Source organism: Eurypyga helias, unplaced genomic scaffold, assembly GCF_000690775.1.
Source record: "Eurypyga helias isolate BGI_N326 unplaced genomic scaffold, ASM69077v1 scaffold4446, whole genome shotgun sequence".
Taxonomy (NCBI): domain Eukaryota; kingdom Metazoa; phylum Chordata; class Aves; order Eurypygiformes; family Eurypygidae; genus Eurypyga; species Eurypyga helias.
In genome coordinates, this window is record NW_010258423.1 from 1 (window position 1) to 26,078 (window position 26,078).

At 35.4% G+C, this 26,078-nt stretch overlaps 1 protein-coding gene across 1 annotated transcript in view; it reads right to left on the reverse strand.

The window, feature by feature from the left end:
* Positions 1 to 3: 3 nt before the first annotated feature.
* The window catches only part of LOC104511621 (sodium channel protein type 2 subunit alpha-like), a gene marked incomplete at its 3' end in the record, with an annotated part of 54,048 nt that continues 27,973 nt past the window's right edge, over positions 4 to 26,078 (reverse strand). Inside the window, 11 exon segments of the mRNA XM_010154311.1 lie at positions 4 to 23; positions 1,307 to 1,577; positions 2,622 to 2,726; positions 3,848 to 3,985; positions 5,040 to 5,093; positions 6,010 to 6,291; positions 10,761 to 10,883; positions 13,033 to 13,206; positions 14,182 to 14,336; positions 14,708 to 14,828; positions 25,020 to 25,499. Coding sequence (XP_010152613.1) covers positions 4 to 23; positions 1,307 to 1,577; positions 2,622 to 2,726; positions 3,848 to 3,985; positions 5,040 to 5,093; positions 6,010 to 6,291; positions 10,761 to 10,883; positions 13,033 to 13,206; positions 14,182 to 14,336; positions 14,708 to 14,828; positions 25,020 to 25,499 — 1,923 coding nt within the window.

A 26,078-nucleotide genomic window follows, 5' to 3' on the forward strand; every position in this document is an offset into this window, starting at 1 on the left:
AATCATCTCAGCTAAGAACATACCTGTGGAAAACCAAGTTAAATTAGTTAAGAAAATAATTACATTTAAAAGCACTGCTAAAGATTTATCCTACAAACATTGTAGAACTTCAGTAAGAATAGGATATTTGAACAGATTTTAGAAGTTATCCATTCAGTTGTATTTACAAAACCTTTACAGTTTGGCATGCTTTGGAAACCCATAAATCCCAACAGAAATGCTGAAGTAATTTACAGGATAATGATAAACTGCATCAATGACATTTCTAAGTATTATTTGTGTGACTGCATACACAGACACACAAATACACAACATCAATCTTTTTTTAGAACAAACTGATAACTGGTGTATGTAGAGTAACAACTGCTGAGACCAGAATAGATTTCTGTTTAACTGTAACAAAAATAATCTCAGGTAATCTGAAGAAAAGTCATATTTATAGTAGTATTAAAATACCATGTAACCAGGTTATGGTACTCAAAGAAAATATATATGTTTGAAGAGAACTGCAACATCACATGTGAAATACCATGACCACAAGTTTAGTATTAACAACACAGCAATTCCAAACAAACAAACTGATAATAAAAAGGCTTCTTAGAACTCACTGAAGAGTAGAAGAACTGAGCATTATATTGTGTGCCTCAAAACAGAAAAATAACTACATCCTGTTTCCATACAAAAATGGCAAAACCAATTTATGTATTAAGGAGTTCTGGAAAGTTTAAATTACAGAACCTTTACTCAAGTTCTTTCAGGTTTTCTGCTCTAGATAAAGCAAAGATTAGCAGAGCCATGTATTTACTACTACATCTGCCTCGGCTCTGCTTCTCCGGTTGCTTGCTCTAGCCCAGGCATAAAACCTCTCAGGACCAAACAAAACCCTGAAGTAAGCTAAGGGTTTTACCCTGCTGACTGGGGTCCTTGCAGCCTAACAACAGTCCCAACACAAATTTTGGTCTTGGATTTCGGACTGCTGGACTCTTCCTGCAACTGCCACTGATAATTTATGTCAAAATTGCCTTTCGTGTATGGTTTTGTTTCTACTCTGAAGAATTTCTGCTGGATTCAGAATTAAGACCTAACTTCAACTAATAGAAAAAGTGAGAGTATATGAAACCTATTGCTAAAAAAATTCTTACCATACTGTACAGTTATTTTATGGATAATATGAAATCAGAAGAAAGAATAATTGTGGTCAGACTTTCTAGTGACAGTTTTGAACCAAATATAAATAGACATTACATGCCAAAACCATTACAGTTTCCACAGAATTAGCCATTTCATAAAAATGAATTGCTCTTACCTACTATGGAGAGAATCACAACCACAAAATCAAAAATATTCCAGCCTATGGTAAAGTAGTAATGGCGAAGTGAAATCAGTTTCAAGACACATTCTCCAGTGAAAAGTACAATAAACACCAGGTTAATCCAATATAAAATGTTTTCCATATCTTCACTCTGATCATCTGTTTCTACCATCATTGTGACCATGTTAAGGCAGATGAGTATCATGATACTGATATCAAATGCTTGTTTCGTTACAAAATCAAAGACCATGCCCTGGAATTTGTTCTGGAGGGGAAGAAAAATAAGATTAATTACCAAATGCATCGGGTAAAATATTTTTTGTGAAATTGCTGCTAGTTATGTCTAGTACGAAGGGAATTTCATGCCTTCCATGAAGTCCCCTATTTGTATGAATATTCCAGTTTATACATGTAAACACAAATTAAATAGAAATACAATTACTGTGTTTATAACCATTAAAGGGATGATTTGAAAAATAGGCATGGAGCATTTTCTTAAAGTTGCAAAGGAGACTTTGCCACCCTGAACCAGTTCACTGTAACCTTTTATGACACAGACTATTAACTGAATGCTAAGTTTGGCAAAATTTGAAAAAAGCTAAATGAGGGGAGTGGAGACGGGGCAGGGAGGGTGAGCAGGCTGAGAGATAATAGCACTTCATTCGCCAGAAAACTTAGGAAATTTTCAAGCCCCAAATTCAGCGCTTTTCATGCCACCAAAATAACCTTTAAAATAATATCTTCCATTTTTCAGCTATAGAGAATTAACTGATGGCTGGACTGGCCAGTGAGCAGGTTCCATGATCCAAAGTAGAACTGCAAGATGAAATCAGTCTTTGCCCCAACCAAACCCTGCTCTGCAGTGCTACGGTAGCTCTCCTCAGGACAGCAAACCATCATATGGATTGTGTAACAGGAGCGTGAGAGGCAAAAGGAAATGTTTCTGGCAATGATACAGTAACTTGTCCCTATACAGCAATTTCACAGTCTTCCTCGATGACTGAAAAAACCTGTACCCTAAGGCTTTCACATATTTTGACAAACACACTGCCACATTTAATTGCTCTAGTCAAACCAGTGTTTTGAAAAAATGCCACGTAAAATGTCATTGCCATCAGCAGAGAGAAAATGAGGAGGGAAAAGAACATATTCAGACTACAAAAGAAAAAAGTAATTTGCTTTCAGATTAATAAGGCTTTTCCTATATCACTTGGCATTTTTGGCTGACAACTTAATTCAGCCTAAGGCATGATTGAAACAATGTCAGTTTTAAATAAATGTAAAAATAACAAAATATTTCTATTCTTACTGCTGGTCGAGGTATAGGCTTTTGTGGTTTCTTTGAACCCAGCTTTTTCATTGCGTTGTAGTATTTCTTCTGTTCTTCTGTCATAAAAATGTCTTGACCTCCAAAGTAAACCAGAGAGACCAAAAACTGGTTACAATCACCTATCTCTATTGATCACTTATAAACAAAGATACAGAAGAGCAATAACCACTCTTCCGTGGTTATTCTCATCTGTGGGAAAAGCTCAGACACACAGAAAAATGCCTTTTTATCATGATTATTAGTACTGTTGTAATAGAAGAATTGCTTCACATATTCCACTCTTAATTTTTAAGATTTTTTTTTTGAGGGGCTCTTGAACTTGCATTGGTTGTGGTAGACCTCTGCTTTTCACTGGGGAGAGGGGAGGTACAGAGGGAGGAGAGGTGCTTTTTCTTTGTTGTACTAATTTCCATCAGTTTTCACAGAAGCACAAACTAATAAAATATTCCAATCCCCTCCTCCTCTATTTTCCTCTAGAGTAAGTTTTGGCAAAATTTCAGAACTGATATTTTTGATACCAAAGGAGAATTAGAAGGTATTCAGATGGTCAAATTTCACAACCTCTTCTTCTCTCTCCACTGGGCCAGGGCTTGAAGCAGGAGATCCTGGAACTACTAGGTGGAATGAGTAGAAAAAAAAGCCAATATCTTTCCATCTCAACCAATTTCAGTACACGAATCCAACAGCACTACCACCACTCCAATAACAATGTGTGTAACCAGATACTTCAGTTAAGCTTGCAGCTGAAAGACTCCTACCTTCTGAGGCAGTGTTAACAAAATACAAAGACTAAAGAGAATACAAATAAAAATAATATAGTGTGTATTACTAGAGTTCAGAAATCTACACAGCTGAGCTCTGAGGCATGAAGCTAATACAGCTACAAGTTTTTAGAGCTACATTTAGCTGCTTCAAGGGTTAGCCTTTTTATGAGTCTATTACAGGCTTCAGACTCAAATCCACATGTTTAAAAAGATGACATTTGGTATTTCACTAATCATGGACAGACATATGTTGTCACTTGCCTGGAAAACCTTCAAGCCAAATCATAAGCTTTAATAATTTCATGTATTTAATATGCAAAGCACATACTAATTTATCATAAAATGAAAAAATATTATTTTATTAATAAAGTCATTGTGTGGACCAAAAGTAGGCAGTTTGTAGATTTTTTTTTTTTTTCAGAGTAATGATGAAGTACTTATCTTCTTTTTCTGCTGGTTGAAATTGTCTATGATGACACCAATAAAAAGATTCAAGGTAAAGAATGATCCAAAGATGATAAAGATGACAAAGTAAAGATACATGTACAGGTTATCTTCATACTTAGGCTGATCCAAAACCTGCAAAAAAGGCATAGAAACGCAGCTTTAGCCTGTACTTAGTGAGTATGGAGTCAAATATCTGCTGGATAGTATTTAGGGCTCTGTCTCTCTGATCTTTGCTTTGTACAGTCAAGTTCCCACATACCCATCCCACTGATCTTCAAACCTTGAAAAAGATCTTTGCTATCAAACTCAGTATTTAATTTTTAAAAAATGTATCCTATATGAGAGTAAAATAAATACTGATGACAATTGGTTTAAACTAGTATAGTACCATCTGTCTGAGTCTATAGACTTATAAACCATAAACACCAACTCATAAAAGTGCAAACTTTTCGGTGTATGTCGTGGGAGGCTCCGATGTGGGCTTGTGGAGCCTTCACTGCTATAGGCACTTAGGAAACTGCCCTGGATTATGGAAGAGAGGCATCCAAGCCATGTTTAGAGCAAGCATGGTTTCTTGATACAGCTATGCACATTTACTATACTGCAACAGGCCTCCCGCTCTGAGTGCAGCTTACCAAAAAACCTGGAGCTTAACCAGTATAGTTTATTTGGTTGTCTACTTAGAACGAGAGGACAACTTGCACAAAGGGAGCAAAAGGAAGGCAAAAAGGATAAGAAAATGCACAGGCCAAGTTAAGAATAGGAACTGTGACCTGAAGGAGTCAGACGGCTTACATAGTACAGTGAAAGTCTCAACTTTAAAAAAGGATCGGTGTTGCAAAAAATCATCTCTAAGCTGTATATTGATGCCTGTTTCCAAATGTAAATAATGCCTCAATGCACATGAGAGGAGAAAAAAACACTTCATGGTAATATTTAAGTCTGTTGAGGAACTGAGGAATTTTGGTCCAGCTGCACCATAGAGAACATGGACTCATTTAGGACTGCTCCTCCGCTTTCTTCATCTCCTGTATTTTTCCTATGCTTTCCATATTCTTTAACTAAAAAACTATAACAACTCCTTTTTCTCTCAGTTTTATCATTATTTCTGAGAAATGTACAAATTAAATTCTTAAATCTTGGAGCTTATATAGTCCAAACAAATGGAGTCAATGACTATACTCACATTACGAGAATCCACAGCTGCATACATGATATCCATCCATCCTTTAAATGTAGCCTATAAATATAAGACTGTTGTTTACTTTATGCTTTTCCTGGAAAATGGCTTTTCAGAAGCACTGGTTAAGAGCTGAAGACTAAGTGTCTTCAAGGCTCACCATAAACATCAGCACAGTGCAATGCTTGCTTTCTATTGTATATTTTATTCATACACAAGAATTGCAAGTAAATTCTAATATCTGACTATAGAGGACACAACATCTATTAGGAACTTTCATCAATTATGTGTAATATCTGATATAACAGTTGTTTTCTGTGTATCAGCAAAGCAGGTGTACTTGATGTAGATTCAATGCAGCTGAGGTGAATTAAGTTTGAATTATGTATTGCTCCCATAGCTTCTATGCTTTGTATTATTTCTGTAGAGTCATGTCATCCCACACTTTATGATTCCAAACCAAGAAGTGAGAGACAAGATTTCTTAATGAAAGAAACAATGAAAGGCTGAGAGAATCGGGCTAGTTCAGCCTGGAGAAGAAAAGGCTCCAGGGAACCTTATAGCAGCCTTCCAGTACCTGAAGGGGCCTACAAGGAAGCTGGGGGGGGACTTTTTACAAGGGCCTGTAGTGACAAAACAAGGGGTAAAATGTTTAAATTGAAAGCAAGGAGGTTTAGATTAGATATCAGGAAGAAGTTCTTCACAGAGAGGGTGGTGAAGCACTGGAACAGGTTGCCCAGAGAAGCTGTGGATGCCCCATCCCTGGATGTCTTCAAGGCCAGGCTGGATGAGGCTTTGAGCAACCTGGTCTAGTGGAAGGTGCCCCTGCCCATGGCAGGGGGGTTGGAACTAGATGATCTTTAAGGTCCCTTCCAACCCTAACCAGTCTGTGATTCTATGAAAAATTACTTTTTACTGTTACAAGTAAACAAGAGAGATATAAATAGAGAAATAGAAATTAGGGAGGGTGACTTACCACTTGAAGCAGAGAAAGATAACCAAGGCCTACATTATCAAAGTTAACCTTCACATTCTTCCATCGGGCAGTTTCATTGTTTTTTATGAGCTCCTCACATTGACTATAGTTGTTGATTTGGCTGATGTCAAATCTCTCATCAGTTGTAGTGTTAACACAGTAGTAAAATTTTCCAGCAAATAGATTTACTCCCATGATACTGAAGATCAGCCAGAATATAAGGCAAACAAGAAGCACATTCATAATGGATGGAATTGCTCCTAAGAGGGCATTCACAACCACCTAGAGTACAAATGAAACCAAAGAGAGACTGTCTAAGAACACAGGCACCAGTATCTTCATAATGCTACATCAGCCTTTGTTAAATGTAACACTCTATTTTAATGCTAATATCTGTGTTACACTTTTTAATTGTTGAGAGTAACAAGTAAAAAAAACAGCATAGAGGAAAGACAAAATGTCAACATAATAAGAAGGAAAAACATACAAACAGTTGCAAATGGTAGCTTTAAAGAATGAGAAAAACAAACATGTAAAACACGCTAAAAAAAACCCAAAACAAAGAGACCAGCTGAGTATCTGAACACAGAGAATTTGATAATGTTCAGGCAAGTGGCAGATAAGACTTGAAAAAGGAAGAGACTTGATTTAATTCCCAAATGAATTTTGAGAAAATCAGACTTCAGAAAAGAAAAACATGAAAATTACTTCATGTCTAAGGATGAATGATGATTAAAAACATAACAGAATGAAAAGAAAAGAAGAAATAAAATAAAATCAAGGAGAAAGTAGGTCCATTATGAATGATTAATGATGAAATTCATGAACTGCTGAATTAGTTAGCTCCTATTGTAAATCTGTTTGTAAGTCTAACAATATAAAATTTAATAACTATGGAGCACTGCTGCCAATTTTACCAAAACAACTGAATCGGATCCTTAGAACCTAATGATTGTTTTAAAAATGTAGAAAATCAGGTATTAAATAGATATGATTATCGATAGTTCATTTAGTTTATATGGTGTAGGTACTACAACAGATCCTCTAGCACACTGTGTTATTTGTTTCTATTTGAAATACTGATATATAGCTTAAGCCTGTAAAATATTTTGGTATTACATTTATACCGACAGTTAATAGGTTCCATAGAATCAATTACTTGTAAAATTCATCATCGAGGAAGATCACCTTCCATTCCTTGCCATTTTACAGAACAGAAAATAAAACCTTTGAATGTTAGAGTAGGTGATAAACCACTACCACGTATACCATATAGTAGATTTGGCCTGAAGGAAAGGAGAAATACTTGTTTTACTTTCAAGGCTCCATTCCTGCCAAAACAACACCTCTTTGGCGTGATAAAAACTTTGGACAATATTCAAGATCCTATAGGGCTTCAATGACATTGTTGTTACGTTACATTCAGGAGATGGACCAAATGAGGTTCCTTTCAATATAGATTACTCTATGACTATAAAAGCACAGAATGGTGGATGAAGTCCAAAGCTTCCATGTGGCTTTTTCCCCACATATTTTAAATCACATGTTTTAATAAGTGTTTATTTCTAATGGGGAAATTAAAAGAAATCAAAATAGTTTCTTACTCATGCTAAAAACCTCCTTACTAATACCTATTATAAATCAATAAACAAAAATAATATAGTATTTTATCACTTAACACCCAGGCCAAGAGGATTCCCTGACAGATGGATAAATCTATCCTGACTTTTTCAACAGTGCTGTCTTATGCTGACAGACCTGTACTCTCAGCTTTGGCAATGACAGGAACGTGGAAGGTCATGAGGAGTAGTTTGACCTAAATAAATGAATAGTTTAATAACAAAGCTGAATTAGCTTAAATTAGAAATCCATGAACTCACTGATTTTAGTGGGAAGTTTGACTGAATAATAAATCGTGATGTATTTTTTTCCCATTTCAGGAATATTTTCCAAATATATATATTAGTTAATATTTTTACACTTTTTATTTAAAGTTAACTCAATTCTTCTACTTAGAAGTATAAGTAGATTTCTTAAATGCAGTAATATCATCCATCAGGAATAATTATTGAGACATAAAAGGATAGTTAATGAAGTGAAATATTTGTCCTCAAGCTTTCAGTCTCATTACACCGAGAACTCTGTTCCTTTCTCTGCTACAGCTGCAGGTCCAGTCACATCGTTATTTCTTTAATTGCTGGATTTCTACAGCTGACCTACTTTCTCTGTTTTCAGTCCGAGTTCTGAACTATAATAGCAGGTCCAGCCCCTAATATGAATCGCTTGAAGACACTCAAAACATATTGTCGAGCATCACTGAAAGCACAGATCCAGACACCTCCTAGCTTTCACTGTTAGTAGGGGTGTGAGAAGAGGGCAAGGCCTGACAGCAAATGAAAGTAGGCAAAGCATTAGAAAGACATTAAAAGCATTTTTTAGTAGTTAAAAGAAGGATAGTATGTGCCTAGCACCATACAGCAGTGAGTGATACTCCTTGGGACAGAGCATAGACAGATTAATTATACTCCCACAGGCTGTGTTCGTGAAGTCCCAAGTGCAAATGAAAGTGTATTTCCCCTAGCAACAGTAGTGGTGGGAAGATGCAAGGGAAACATCATGTTTTCCACAGTGGCAATGTTTTCTATTAGTTATTATTTTGAGCAGGTACAAGTCCTGATCCTAGAGAACAGTATGGTGGGTTACAAGTTTTAGATGCATAGAGTGGAATTTCTTGCTTGCATATGGGAAGTGCAATGCTCACTGGAAGTAACTTTAGGTGCCTATGCAAATATGTCCACCATACTTTATTGTCATATTTCAGTTCATATATGTTAAACACCAATGAAATTACTGCATTATGAATAGACAACTTGAATTTCTATGTATCAGACCCTAAAATCTTCTAATACTAATTTCTTCACCAACTTGAACTACTATATCTTTAAAGACATTAAGCCTGAAATTAATAGCTTTAAATAAGGTAAAAATCCATTATATTCATAGGAAAATTTCAATGGTTAAATGCCTAACTAATAAAAATATAGATGGTATTTCTAGTATGAACTTATCTAACTTCATCCACTACTTCTAATTATATATTTTGATAAAAAATATAAACCCCCCCTCCTCCTTTATCTGCATATTTTACAGAGATACATTTAGCAGATCAGGATCAAATCAGTAGGTGAAGTTCACACCAACACGGAAGTTACAGGACTGAAAATTAACCATAAACTTTCATGGCAAAGTGACTGTTTTTTCCTTGCCACATTAAATTGCCACTTAAGCTATTTACTGTGTGTACAATTTGTAGTATTTTGTATTCAGGGTTTTTGCTAATCATCCTTAGAAAAAAAAAAACCTGCTAATGTGTTTTTTACGAAAATACTATTGAGGTTTTAGATGGGCCTTATATCTGATCTAAACATCCAAATTTTTTACATTTTCTTCAGCAAAGTTCCAGAAATTTGTTGGAGGCAAGGAAGTGGTATTTTCTAGTTGAATTAATATTCTTTCATCAGACTGTTTCCTTTTTGGTTGCAGTCTTTCACTTTCCACAGAGTTATAGAGCATCACATTTTATTCAGAAGCTCACCCCTTTGTAGTTGACTTACAAATACGCCTATCAGCTTATAACCTGGGTGGCAAAGATCAGTGATTGCAGTAGGGAGCTCACAGAAGGATCTCTTAATTACAGCAGCAGGGTTTCAGCTGAGGTGCATCTACTGATTAGACCTATGGCAGTATGTCCAAGATGGAGAGACCCTGAAGGTGTCAGACAACTTTTGGCTGGCGCTAGAAATGTCTATAATCCCCAGCTGTTGACTACTGTCTGCCCCTGAGAGACACATTCCTAGAGCTTTCATGCCATAGGAGAATACATAAGGTAATTGTCCATTTCAGTGCACTGAAGAAGTGATCTAAACTAATCAATCTGACTTTGCACTGGCATAGACTGAGAGCACCAGTTGGGCAGCTGAGCGTCTCAGCTGTGGTAACAGAAACAGTGATAACAAACAGCTGGGGACAGTAAGTTCTAAATACATCCAGCCCTGGCAGCAAGAGTCTTCTGAGGCATTTTCAGGCTGTTTAGTGCTCTATAGATAATAATCAAGATTTTTAAATCACTATGGAAAGCAATAAGCAACCAATTTAGGCCAGAAATCATAGAAGCAGCTCCATGTTTGATACACTAGAAAAGTTGTCTTAAATAGAATGCAACAGTTCTAATCTGAGAGAAGGTGTTTTAACACTTCCAATTATTAACACAGGAATTCATTACAAACTTTTAAATTGTAACAGAGATTCCTGATTAATATTTACAGAATAGTAGGTTAAAATATATTTGATAGATTACACATGATATTCTATACCTGCATGAAATACACATGTGCATATATATGTGTGTATTTGTGCACACTTTTATGAGGAAGCATTGTTTTTTTAAAACTGTTCTGACATAGGATAAATTCAGTTTTGTAGTAATATTGCATAGATCCATGCAGTTGATAAATCCTTGGGCCATCCAGAAAAGTATGAAATAGGGTGAAAGGCCAAGGAGCCTAAATATGTGTAATGATGTGTGCAATAAGACATGAATTCATATAAGCAGATGAAGCCTTTTGCTTATATGTTAGTGATAAATGTAAAATGATAGTATAGCATTACTGCATGGATTTGTTGTTGATTATTCTGCATGCATTGTTGCTGTTTATGCATGCATTATTTCAGATTCTTTCATTTTGTCTTACCCTCATCCCTTCAAATCGCGACAAGGCTCTTAGAGGTCTCAAAGCTCTGAGTGTCCTAAGGGATTTAATCGCACCAAGTTCTGAGTAGCCCAAGGCATTAGCTGTTAAGCTAACCAAAGAGACCTACACAAAAACAGAAAGGCAATATTGCTCATTCATCTTGTATATCCTTTCGATACATATAGTGGGAATGATGTGTGCCCTGAACTTCTCAAGAAGATTCAAGGCTGGACCTCTTTCTCCAGGAATCCTTCTATAATGCTGAAAGATCTTTCAAGTCAGACAAAGCAGAACAGAAGTATGTTCTAGGTACCTGTTGATGAAATCATGTTGGAAGAATGGTATAAATACGCCATCTAAATTCACATATACCAGTTAACATTTGGTGGTATTTAAAGAAAATTGAAGTCACATGCAAAAAGAAAACTCCCAGAAGTTGGGTGAATTGGAACGGTCAGTTTACGTCACGACTTCCCATGGTATCTTCAAAACTTGATGAGAATGTAAAAGGTCTCAAAAACCACATCCAGACCTGGCCTTCCATCAAATGTAACTTCCTAGTGTCCAGAAAATCTTATTCAACAGCCAGAGCTACCAGTGCTGTTCAGATTTAACCAGACTAATCAAGACTGATAACCGACTGTTTGTTAGACAATGGTAGATGCTTCATTGTTAGGCATATCCACACTTCATTACATTCCCTGTGACTCCTTTAACCACTTCATCAATTCTGGCTTGCATAACGCTTGTCTGGTTTGCAGGCAGATGAGTAAATAGACTAGAATAGCTGTAAAATAAATAATACAATTATCTTTCACCAATAATCTTAGAAATTTATTTATAGTAAACCATTGGGAAGAAGTGGCCCTAGTAAAGAAAAAAAAATCCAAACCACCTTCTATTTCCCTCCACCTAATGCCCTTACCTTCCAGCCTTCCTATTCTCTAATTTGGAAATGAAAGAGTTAAGAATCTTCTTACTTCATTATGTAAATTCTCTGACTAAAGATTAAGAAAATGTTTCAAAGATTATGTTTTTCCATGAAAAAAATTGCACCAGGGTAAGGTTGCCATGAAAAACTAATAGTTACAAAGTTCACAGAAGTAACTAAAGCACAGATTATTGAATAAGATTTTTTTTTTTTAAATACAATAAACATATAATGACAGTGAAAAGTATTCTCCATGGTGTCTCTGTAAAGCTCTACTGGTCACTGTAATTTACATCTCTGATGATTGAGCCAATAAAGGATTACAAGGGCACAGACTCAACCACAGAATACTAAGCGTGAATACAGTCACGTTTTATTATAGCATCTGCAATGCTGCTATGGATTTAAAAGTTATTATGTCTTCCAAGCTCTGTAAAGGCTTCATAGTCTATCGTATCATTGCAGTTTTAGGCAACATAGGCAATGATTTATACAGAATTCTGCTGCTTTTTGGAATGAGCAAACAAGTGATTTCAAGACACATCCTTACCTTGCATTCCATGGGAATTACATATGTAGAATTGAGACATGCCCTCTTAGCACAGACAAGTGTAGTCAGGCAATTGGGGATGGAAGAGAAATGATTGTCTGCTATATGGTTAAAGATCTACAGACTTCCATTTATGCTACCCAGTGCTGTGCATACATTGTTGAGCATGTAGATTTGAAACTACAACACACTTCTCACTAGGCTTCCTTCAGACAACGTGTATCTGCTCCTTGGTGGTGCAACCTTTTGCAAATCATTTGAGAACCCATTCTAAGGGAGCTCATCTACAGTGAGAAGCTCACCCAAGTGTCTCTTTTAAAGTCACTCATGTAATGCAGTGAAAAGTGCAGGAGTACTGAAGAACACAATGGAACTGAGAATTCCTAGCAGTATTTTCCTTTCATATTATAGAGTAAGTGACAGGACATTTAATGTAATTGATTAGAATGTTAGAAATCTTTAAATAAATTACTTCGAAATATTTCAAATACCATATACAGCAAAAACAGAAGAGGATGAGCAGCATCCTTTCCACATCACCAAAAAAAAAAAGTTAGTAAAAAGCATAATTTCAATAAAGAATTACAATTTCACAAAACTAGAGTATATCAACAAAACATCTCTAGAGTTATAAGGGTATCTAAGTATTCTTTTCTAAAGAGAATTATAAAACATACCACAGCAACAGTTTTAAACTAGAGTTTCCACTGAATAGAACAGAAAGCTTATCCTGAAAACACAGTATTTGATTTCTAGAGCCTGGTGTAGGGGACATGAAAAGGAATACATACATCAACAATCAGGAAGTCCAGCCAGCACCACGCATTAGTGAAATACGTTTGAAAGCCATAAGCCACCCATTTTAAAAGCATCTCCAGAATGAAGATGTAAGTAAAAACTTTGTCAGCATATTCCAGCATGGTCTTGATGGTTTTACGTTGTTCTATGTATATATCTTCAAATGCCTGTGAGAAGGAGTTTTGAAGGTGTAATTAAATATCTTCACAATTTAGTGTGGTATATAATAGCCAAGAAAGAATTTGAAATGGAAAGATATATGTGATGATAAGGCATATATACCTCCCCCAAGGACAACTTAGGCTTTTACTCCTTACTGTAGTCTTTTCATAAAGCTGGGTCCAAACAATATTCAGCTTTCAGCTGAGCTGAACAATGATCTCCAAAACTTCCTGTAATACCCAACTCCAAATCTCATCTTCATTCATTGCCATGGATATCGATGGCTTATTCATATGAGGATTTCCTTTGTGGTAACTACAACTTTGTATCAAAATTATATGAGGGGTTTAATAATGACTCTGTGATATGGAAGTTTTGAGGAACTAATAACTGAAACCAACCTATACACACTAACCCACAAAGCAATCCTGAACAGAGATTTAATTACTCTCTTTTCAACATAATACGTCTGCACTGATAGTGACTCACTGTGCATTGACCCAAGTGTAGCAAGTACACTACTTTTTGCTCCTGCTATGAGGAACTAATTACTTCAGTACTTACTCAGCATGCCCGATTTAACATTAATCTGGTAAAATACCTGATGGAAACACGTTGGTACCTTACATCTGAATATGACAACTCAAAATGCTCTTGCTAAGTTCCTAGCTGTGTTTTATTTTAAATGTGTAAGAAAAAAAGCTATTATCATTAATATGAAGACATGCAAACACGAGTCTGATAACTAATTTCTTATTACCATTAATTACATTTTGAGCTTGCCATACAATTTGTTTCATAGGCTGTGAGAAAGCTCTTATGTATCCTTTACATGCCAAACACTTGTTGATATATGTTGATACTAGAACATTTATGACTTGGATATTAAATTCTGATATGTTACCTGCAGCTACACAATCTGACTGTAATTCTAAATGCTTGCCGATTAAAATAGACACATAGTTCCACACTGAATTTACCAGAGCACCGCTGCTGAGAAGAATCATGAAGACAATGAAGGTCTCAAACCAGTTGTGTTCAACAATCTTATAGCAGGTTTTCCTAAGATTCCACCAGATTTTCCCTTTCCCATCTTCTACACTGACTTGACAGCATTTGAATCTCCGCACACAGCCTAAGTGCAATAACAAATTTTGAGTAAGGTAAATATTTATTAAGAATCACAGTGAACAGAAGTCACTCGGCTTTTTTCAGTACTACTGCAACAGATGTCTGCAAATCAGAATCTCTTATCTGAGGATTTTAATTTCAATATTTAGAGTTAAAGCACTGTAACTCTTAAAATACCTTCCAAGAAGGGGGAGAGAGAGCACAAGAACAGTACCTCTGAGGGAGTTACTAATACAAACAAAAAATACAGCTATAATCACAAAGTTACTTGATTTTTTGAATAAAAATAGTGTCGTGGTTTAACGACAAATAGAATCCAGCCCAGATCAACAAAGCTAAGTCTAATGACCCTTGCAGATATTTTGCTTCACCTACCTTCTGTAAAACAGGCCTCTGGCTCCAGAGATTCTTCAGGTTCTGCTTCTGGCTGTTCCCCTTCTGGAGGTAGTCCGATATCAACCGTGCTGCCTTCTGATGAACTCGATGCATTTAATTTCTGTGAATGAAATGCCACTTAATTATTTTTTCAATTTTATTTATTTTGAACAGAAGTTCATGTTTGAAATGTGTACCAAAATATTTCGCATGTATTCCGTGCTCTGACATGACAATAATTTCTTATCTACAATCTATAATGCCAAATTGCTCTACTACAGGTGAGGTCACAAGATTAGAAACTACATCATGTGCATTTTCCCTATTGAAAATATTTTTATATTTTCATACAAGGAATTGCTGAAATTATAAGACTACTATTCTGAGCCACACATAAGAATTCTGAAATGAAATTTCAGCAAGTTAGGAATGGGTGCCTCCCACACTTTGTACTGTTTAATGATACCAATCGTGTGGCTGCATTTTAGATTACACTTCAGAGAGCATGTCTTAATACAAATAATTTTCCAACATCATGACCAAACCAACAGCAAGCTGCACAGATGTATTTTCATGTCTCAAGTAAATGTTATTCTACAAGTCTGTAAAATCTAAAAGGTTTGAATATAAACTTTTCATTATCATTGACATGAAAACACATGTTATGAGTTGTATAGGACAGTTTAATTCTCTTCATTTCCGAAAGAGCAGCACATTACTTTCAGAGCAGTAGCTGATATTTTGCATTCTCACTTGCCAATGCATTTTCTGAATTTATTGTGCATTTTGAAACTACTTATTACTTTGATACAGTACACATACATGTCCAATCACTATAAAAGCCAGAAGTTGTCTCTTTTTTTTGGAAGACTAAAGTGAAAAATTATTTTAAAACAATACTGCCATAAAACAATACTGTACCAATGAATCATACTGACAATATAATCCAAATCTTCAAAATTATTCTTCAGAATTATATCACATTATATTGGCAACAGACAAATATGCGTACTATAATAAGTAAAAGTAGTTTGGTCACGGCATTCTATGACTCTTCTAATGTTATCACTATGTGGAGTATAACATCAGTAAAATGGCTGCCATTGAAAAGTAGCTAATTTTATAAAGGGAATGATGTAAGCAGATTTAGAATACAGTCTATAGGGAATTAACATTAGACAGAGAGACGGTCCATGGTAACCTTAAAGATATCTCTTTACTGACACTTAAAAGTTAAGTTAGAGGCATTATTCCTTTAAAATATGTTTGAAAAGCTCCAAAAGTTTGGTTTGGTGGTTTTGTTTTTTTGGTGAAGGAACTGTAAACAGTATTAGTATGGGAATACAGAAAATACCGTAAGACTTCAACTGAATTTTACATTGCAGACAATATTATGTATGTTCTTCAAACAAAAAGATTAGTTCCTTTCTCCCCCACTCTGATTTTATCAAATCACACTGACAATATATCACATTTTAATTTTGACACAGGCTTAACTTAGATTTTTGTGTATCATGGTACCACATTTTAGGGGAAGACCAAAAAATGGAAACATTTATTGTAGGGTATATTGCACCTAATGTCAGTAATAGCAGCACACCCTTTTCCTTGATGTTTGCTTAAAAATCCCAGCTTACACTTTCATGTCTCATGCTTGAGCATGACCTTTCACATCTATGAGGTTAGTTTCAATGTATAACAACATGGATGCACATTTTTCTGCACATTATTATTTACAAATTTCCTGTTGCAACATATTTGAATTATAGATATTGCACGACAGTTTGGTCACTGTGGAATATTGCCTCTAAAATGGAGAAACTAGAAAGTATGGGATAAATACTGTGGTCCTCAAGTAAGGACCACAGCATTTAAACATCAGTGGAAGTCAATCATCAGTTTGAGGAAAGGCCAGAAATACCATAACCACAAGGTACATTCCAAAGGAATTTATATACGCCGCTAAAAATTAACTTTTACCAATACAATACAGGAAATTATTTTTAAACTGAGAAGTGAATATCTGTTTGTATTATGTAGAGTTTTCTTAAAGTGTTGCTTGCATCATTCCGATGTGGACAGCATTTCTAGCAGAATGCTGCAGTAGTAGCAGAGCAAACAAAAATTATGAACTGGTTTAACTATAAGTTTGAAAGACCTACTGTCCATTCTTTTATGGGAAAATGAAGAGTTCAGTAACTCAGATACTACACAGATAATTTAATAAACACATGTTAATTTTAAGAAGGGGCAATGATTTCCTATGACTGTAATTGCATAAGACTAACAGTTAACTCAAGGTGGAAGATTAGAGATATCCACTATAAGAAGAGATCAAAAAGATCAGGCAGAAGATGATCAGTAGAACCATCAATATCAGGAACATCAGAAAGTCATCTTTATTTATGTGGGGCAGTATGTATGGTGAGTTCTTATCTTACAAATCTCTTCCCACTGAAACTCTGGTATAGTTCTTTTAGAGAGCTGTAATAATAATCACAGGAGTTAAGCTAAACAGAAGAATCCTAAATTGAATCAACAGCAGTTAACACTTGAAACAACAATTAAATGCCTCATCCCACTGAGAATTCTGTTACTCTTCTGTTGTTGATGTCACAGAGTATCTCCTTAGCATACTCTTTTTTGTTACACCTGAATTTAGCTCCAACATGATCAGTATATGAAGTATATTATAAAATTATGCAATAAAATCAATCTGTAATAATTTGGTATCATCTGGGGAAGTAAAAATAAAAATTTTCAATAGAAATAGTTGCTTCTTTGTTTCTTTGTGACTTTTAACACTGAATTTATTGTATGGCATTCTATACAGTATTTATAAAATTTACTATGCATTACAAACAGCTAGGAAGGTTTTATGATACAATACCTTAAGATTTTATCAAGTCAATTAAGTTCAGCAAGTTAGGAGAACTTTTCAGTAACAACCACACATTTCCACAGCCAGTTTCTGCTCCGATATAAAGCAACTGATCCAGGATGTTGTACCGATTTCTACGTATTCAACACAAACTCTTCTGGGAACGGACCTTGTTAATGATGATTATCTTTTTTCCATATGCTTTAGTATATACGAAGGCTTTTTCTACCACTTCCTGTGAGTTGCCAGTGTTCTCACAGATGGAATCCACCTGGCATGCTGGAGTACCCCTAATTGAAGACTCTGATGTGTTAGGTATGTACCATATATGTTCCCAGTTCTTTAACTTAACACATCTCAAAGTTACATTTGCACCTGATAAACTCTTTTCTTCTTACCAGCAATACAGAAACTGGATTTAGGCAATGCTATATATCAACATGTATACAGCTTTTAAAAAGAAATTAACCTGTAGAAACAAGATAATCATCAAACCCACACGTTATCTTTGATATAACAGTAAGTCCTTTTTAAGTCTTTTTTTATAACATGGTTCTAGGTTTCAAAATATTCAGTCACCTAAATTCTAAGAGATTATCAGGGTCAAGTATTAGATACTCTTCAAAAGTTATGATGCTGGATTTTTTCTGAGTATTATGCTAAGGAAATTATTCTCGGATAAATTTACTTTTTAAAGCCTCAGAATGTACATACTCCACCTTCCTTTCCATAGAAGACAACAAGGGGAAAAAAGTACTTACATGGTTCTAAAGCAGCAATACACTGATTATCAGAGAGATTTATGTATCTTTTATGCCACATCTACAAACAGCATTGCCAGTCATGCTTTAGACGGCAATACAGTACGGTACGAGATAGAGGATTTAGTTTAGCTTTCAAGATAGAAACTGAAAGTGGAAAGCAGCTTGCCTATCAGAGCAGCATTGACAAAAGCAGCAGCCAAGATTAGGTCAGGAAGCTTTTGACATAATTACTTTCTGAACCTTGACAACATTCATACAATTCTGCTTCACTTACATCCAGGCCACTTTGAGCTTCTAACCTTTCTTTCTTTGTCTCTAACACGATTATCTCTGAGTAGCTGAAGAGCTCTTAGATTAACATTTTTAACAAAGCCTGAAATGTCATGATTGGCCAGGAAGCCACTAATAGTTGTTGAAATCATAATTTAAGGGACTGAAGGAGCAAAGAGCAGAACAGACATAAGCAGGAAGATGGCGCCAAGAGAAACCACCATTTTGGTTTTGCTTTTAATTTTCTTTCTTTCCAAATACCTGGGAAATGTTAAATAATGGAAATTATATTTGTTTTATTTTCTCAATGCTGTGTGGCTGTCAGTATGAAAATGAGACTTTTTGTGATACATAGGGCAAAATTATATCCAGACTTAACAAGCCTTTTTCGGTACAGCTATATTACATATAAAATTGACCAAGTGATAAATATCCCTGCAGTTCCACTGGCATAACTAAGTGGAATCTGGATGTCACTCTTTCTAGTGCTGATACACTCAGGCATAATAACCCTATCAGTTCAAAAAAACCAGATCATTGTAAACCAAAGCAAAACAATTCTGTGATGATTATTGTTTGTAAGTACTGCAAAAAACCAGGATCACCAAGTTATAGTCCACATGACTGCCATTCATAATTCCTTTGATTTACTTATTTATGAGCATTTGATAAATGAGAATATTTGCAAGAATGTTGGATGAAAGCAAAAGCAGTATAAGTAGCAGTGGAAATATTTGCAAAAGCACTCCCACTGGAAGCTACTTAAAAAGACTTTAATTCACACAAACAATAGTGAAAGGATATTTCTGAAACAGAGCAAGGGACTAGTGTTTTTAAAGATTAATTAAGTGAACTCCAATTAACTCTAATATTAACAACCCACTATCATCCGCTATGAATCACAATACGGCAACAATGTGACCACAAACAAGTGAATGCCTAAATTCTTCAGAGTATCAAAGGATTTTAAATAATGAATATTTTTAAAGCAAAATATGACTTATTAGATAAAATATTCCTTACCAAATATAAGACAAAAAACTATGCAGTAAGTATATTTTAACTCCAATGATTTACCAAACTGAAAGCAGCATCATACAACTATGCTGTTGTAAATATTATGGTGACATTTAACAGGTGAGATGTAAATCATCTTGCAGCTGGGGACCTTTTACTTCTAAATCAGTAGCTTATTTGCTAGACTGCTCAACTCTTTATTTCTGATAGATGACAATAAGTTTAAGTTTCTCAGTGCAGACAATTTTAGATGTTTGGGGAGGTAGTCAGTTTGCAAAGTATAAATTAAAGAGCTATGTTAAGACTGAATTGGGCCAGATCTTGCTATCACCTTTCTATTTGCACCTCTACATTTGTAAGTGTGGGCATAAGTAAGAGCAGAACTGATCTCTGAATGTTTGACTAGACAAATACCAGTTTTGTATGAGTTTTTCTAACAAAATGGTGGTCACATGCTTTGATTGTGGAAATTAAATTAATTTCATGCTTAATGTTGCTTTAAGTATCGCTTATTAATCTCCAAAATAACCAAATGCTTATACAAGTACTGAAGAAAAGCATTTCTAAGAAAAAAAAATTGCGAAAAATAAATGCGACTATTATGAGTTCGCAAGTTACCCCCCTTATAAGCTAAAATACAATAGTATGAAAGTTTTTCAAAACAGCCTTTCATTAGCAACACAATTTACAGATGGATTTACAAAACTTCTGATGTGAAAAATAGCTTACATAGTATATATTCTGTCTTCCTCCAAAAGGAAACTAAACTCTTCCGAAATAGAAACCTGAAAATTTTACCATCATGATGGGGAAAGGCACATAGCATGCACTGCAAAATACTGTTAAAATATCATGAAAAGTATAGCATCTGAACCACAGAAATATTGGGGCTGCCCATCTCGCCTGACCATGCTGTGATGCGAGTCCCGTGACTCGGCGGAGAGCAGCTGTGCATGTTCGTACTTTACTGCAATGAATGGGACAGGATCATAGCTGAAGAGCATGCAGGCCAGTCAATATCCGTTAAAGTGATCATATACTATATACATATAGATGTATAACTTGCTTAGGTAACCTGTGTAAAATTGGTGACACGATGCTCTGCCTCGTTAAAAGGCACCAGAGCTGCCCGCTTGTCTGATCCAGCTTGGTTCTACTCCTGTGAGAAGTAAGAATGGTAGGAAATGAAGTTCAGGACACACACAGCACCTCCGATTTTTTGTGCTGAATACTGCTTAAAGTAAAATATACATTATTAAGGTGTTAGGAGATCCCGTATTTTTCAAGGCATTTAAAAATATCTTGTAACTTGGTATATCTTGGTGTAATTACTAGCCTAGAAGTTACAATTAGCACAAAAATCTAATTATTACACAGCTGTACGTGCACTACAGAATTTTCTATATAAAACAACCCCACAGTACTTAAGGACTTAGAAAGGAAAAATGGTTTTTATAGCTTCTTCACTGGATAGCAGTAATGCAGCTCACATCCACGGACTTTTACGTATAGGACAACAGACTCAGCTCAGTGATCCTGTATTTGTTAATGGTTCTACTTTCATGATCAGGTTTTAATTAGGATTTTTTCCTCTAATTCCTTAATTGCATTGTATTCCCCCACTATCATTCTTATAGACACAATATTCTCACAATTAATTCTGGTTTAGGTTTTCTGGTTTAGGTTCAGGCAATTCTTTTAGAAAATTCCTTGTAAATTCACACCTATTAACGTACAATATTGTATGTATTGTTTCTAGAAAGAAATAATCTAGTTAAAATTTCGATCAAAATACTGGAAAAGGTGTATGTCATAATAAAGATTTCACCAAATTTTAATATACTTAATTAAAGCTTGCTAATAAATGTAATTACTTTGTAAAAATTCAGCTTATTGCCCTATACCACACTGAATACGTGTATGCACAGAGAAAAGCAAAAGCATACAGGCACACGCTCATTAGCATCTGGTTATCTCATGCAGAGTGTGCTCACAGTACATGGATGCCTAAGCCACCTTCCATTTGGGATACTGCTAATTGAACGTGGGTTGGTGGCAGTTTCTAACTTCAGCTCTTTCAATTTGTGGTATAAGCGATGAAGTGACTGGCAGATCAACACTTGGCAACAGCAAAATCATAGAAATGGGAAAACATGAAAGGGCAGAAATGCAAGGCACATTATGGCAGGACAAAAAAGAGGAAGTCTTGAACAAACGCCATTTGTAGTCACTTTTTAAATTTAGAATAAAAGCCTTCTTTTTCTATGGATCATTTTCATGGCAAGAGTGTTGGTCATGTGACTAATAAATCATGACTCCTCTCTGTATCAAAACCCATGGTGGATAAGAATTTTCTGGTGAAGACTAGTAATTAGGATTAAGATTAAAAAATGCACTTTTGTGATTAAAATTTATTTGAAATTTAGTCACTTAAGAAATATGCTCTCGATGTATGTAACTGCTGCGTCTCTCTTGAAGGCGCTTGAAATTTCTAAACATCTCCCTTCAATTTTTCATCTTCAACTTCTGCAAGAGTAAAAAATATTGGTCCTGAACATGGTCAGAAGAGTTTCAGGCTTGGCTGGTCAAAGTTGCGTGGCACTAGCTCATTCCTGACTGAATATGCAGTCTTGTGCAGTAAATAGTTAAAGATGGAGTGGACTACAAAAAGAAGTGAAAGGGAAAATGTTGATGCCCAGGGAATTCATGTTTCAGTCCCTGTTTCAAGGCAGATTCTGCATTTCAGCCACTGACTTTTAATCAATTATAAACAGATTCTGTAGCAGGAAAAGATTTCTTCCTCAAAACAGATGTCTCAAAGATTAGGCACTACAAAAAATTATGGTCCTCTTACTACCACTGTTCAGTGAATCACAAATTATTTTCTGCACAATTGTAGCTTCAGCATGAGAACTGGAGAATACTCCAGTAGTACAGAACAGTCCTGTGATTCCATTTTTCAAAACAGACTTCAGCAGCTAAATAATCTAATAATCACTAATGGAAATTCTACTTCTTTCTCAGTCATTTTAATGACATATAGTATTTAAATTAGTAGAAACCAATTACACTTCCAAGTTACTTTTTGCAGAGAAGTTGCCAATTAAAAATTATCAAAGCTATAATCTATGTTGATAAAACTTCAGCTACTACACACATAACTTCATAGCCTTTAAAAAAAAAAAAAAACCAAGCATAGGAAAAGTATATAGAACAGTTTAAAACATAGTTTTCTATGACCACGAGTAGCGGTAACATCAGAACCAGTAACATTATCAGTGTTAATCTGATATGGGTGGGAACTCATATAAGAAGAGAATAAGAGAAGATAGGAGAGAGAGTTTCTGAGTGCATACTCCTGATTGTACTGGGACTTCACAGTCAACCTCTCAGATTGTATCTGTGTTAGAAGAGCTGTCATTCATCCAGTAACAACAGCTGAAGCATCGTTGTCGTTACAGTCTATCTGCCAAATAACTAACAGTGTCTTCCTTCACGCTTTCCAATTGAGGCATTTATAATCTTTTTATTAAAAGGATAGGTTTAGATTGACAACACCCTTGAAACTCATGGAAATACTATATTAACTTTACAGACAAATGCAAAATGACAGATAGGTATTTGTTGCTCCACCAAGATAGCAGTAAATACTTCGTGATGACAAAATCCAAACTGTTTCCTAGTACTGAATTTTATCTTAAAACACTTTACTCCCAAACTTTCAGTACATCCTCTGGCTATCACTAGTTAGTAAGTAGAGAAAAGGCTGACAGTGATAGATGGACTTTAGCATGATTAGCTGGAAAAAAAAAAGAACAAACCCCGAAGGACCTATACCAAGAAATGATATAAATTACCACAAGACAGAAACATCATCTGTGCCATTACTGCCATATGCAATCATTATGGATGATCTCATTGATAGGTGGAATTTGACCAGATTAGCAGTAGAATTTGATGCTCATTTGGCAGCAGTAAGTTTTGAAACAGTTAACAATGGGACAACAGAACAATGGAACAGCAGAATAATGGAAGGACAGAACAATGCACTAGCCCTGTGTGATGTAAAGGTGCCTGAAGACTCCTTTTCTTATCCTATGTACAAAGATAGAATAGAATCAACCAAAATCCTACATTCAGACCAAGAAGCTTTCATATAATCACCCTCTTCATTACACGGAACAATTGAAGGCTGAACTACAATTTTCACTTTGTTCTACACCCAAGTCATGGTTTTCAAGAGTAAGATAAATACTAATACAAACCATCTGCAAAAAAAGAAATATTTTTAAAAGAACAATAAAGATATTTCTGATAAAAACAGAAAAATATGACTATATGTGTCATGCAGTCTATACAAAAAAGGATCTCAGCGTGAGAATACCAGAAACTTATCAGTATTTATACCCTCAGTTTCATGCATGAGGAAATCACTTACAAAAACTTTTGTTAGTTTATGACTACACCATAGCAACAGTACTGTTTGAAAATACTCATGTTACTTCTGAACGAACTAGCATTGGTACTAAGCACAGCATAGACTTACTCCACCTGAGGTGGTGTGCCTCCACCATGTACAATTGTGCAGGACAGAGCACTGGGTTAACACAATAATAATGGCTTCGGCATCCACTGTAACTCTTCACATGCTAGCACGGATTTGTCCATTTGGCACCACGTTGTGCCAGAAAGAGCTACATTTTATTACAGTCACAGCAGGTAACAGATTCAAATATCTTAAATCTTTAAAATATCACAATGGGTAGCCATATGAAAGGATCTTATATTGAGATATAAAGCTTCATAACTTTAAGGCCATTATTTCATTTTGTCAGTGGTTCTGCTACTATCAGATGGATTTTTAGTGATTTATATGAAATCACTTAGTGATGCTCGTCCAGTACTCATATGTACTTATGATGTATCTAAATGTATTTTGACTATATCAAAAAGGTTAAAAGCATCAGAATGAGCTGTTAGTTTGACAGAAGGCATTGAAGAAAGCACACAAAAGAGTAAATAAACTGCACTGATTAAACAAGCATGGAGAAATTTACACAACCTCCCCCCCCCTACATTTTTTGAGTCTTTTGGTATCCATAGCTATTAAATTTGTTCATGTTAATGATTTCACTAAATAAAACAGGAAAATAGCATTAATTTTCTACAAAATTGTCTTATGCATCTTGATTATTACTATAAATGCAATACTGTACTACCATCTCATTTAAAACCCACAACCTTACATCAATTTACCTTAAATACCATTACAAGCTTCTATATGCTGTTATGCAGGAGTTAATAGAGATTTGAATTCAACACTAGTAACCTAAGGAAAAGCAGAAAAGCATCAGGGTATTTTCAGTGTAGAAAGTCTTACCTCTTTGCTTTCTTCCAGGTCTGACTCACTGCTGAACTCCTCTGTATTTAAATTTTCAAAGTCTGATTCCCCAACAGCAATGGGCACTGTCACAGTGAGACTTGGGTTGTTTATGAATGACATGTAATCACTTTCATCAACAACATATTTTTCCACGCTGCTGCCTATGCCACTGGTAGTTCCATTTCCTTCTTTAAGATAGGCAAGGTTTTTACCTATTTCTACTATTGTGTGGTTAGAAATACAGCTGTCTTTTTTGTTGTTAAGGTCTTCAAGAGGTTTGACTTCATCTAAAACTTTCTGCTTTCTAACAAAGGCTTTCTGAATGAATTCGCGCACTTTTCTCTTCACATAATCTATTCCCTTCTGAATCCTTGCCACAGCAATCTGGAGATTGTTCATTTCATTATCATCATCAGTAGCAGCAAGGTTGTCTGAACTAAATGAGCTCAGCAGCAAGGCCAGAAAGAGGTTGAGTACCTAGAAGACAGTAAGAAGAAAATACACTGGATCTCTTGAGTCATAAAAATAATTCCATTATGGGTTGTTCAATATGAGATCATTTTTATTTCACGGCTAGCACTTTCTTTCAAGTCCCCTTCGTCCTACTCTTTCCTGTCTGTAATCCCTGTCCCCCTGTTTTATTATAACTTGTCATAAACATTTTCAGCTTGTTTAACTTGACTAATAGAGGTGAAAATCTGAGCTGTTCCTTGACTTTACCCTCCACCCTGGAAGCAGTGCAGGTCTGCTCCTCAAACTGAAGAAGGATATAGTGAGTCAGGATACAACATGATGTAGTAATTTATGGAAGCTACATCCGCTGTAGTGTTCATAGGTGAGGGGAATGAAGGCAGACTCCAGTCTTCTACAGTTCCATAGCCCATAGTTTCAGTGTCTCTAATTCAGAATATAATATATTTGCCAAGAATATATCCATCTATTTTGGCTTTGGGCAGGAAAACCAGCTCAGAGATAAAAGAGTTCACAGATGTGATACACCTCAACTTTAGGAAACTATTTCAGTCTTTCTTGCATGACATTTTACAAACATACAAG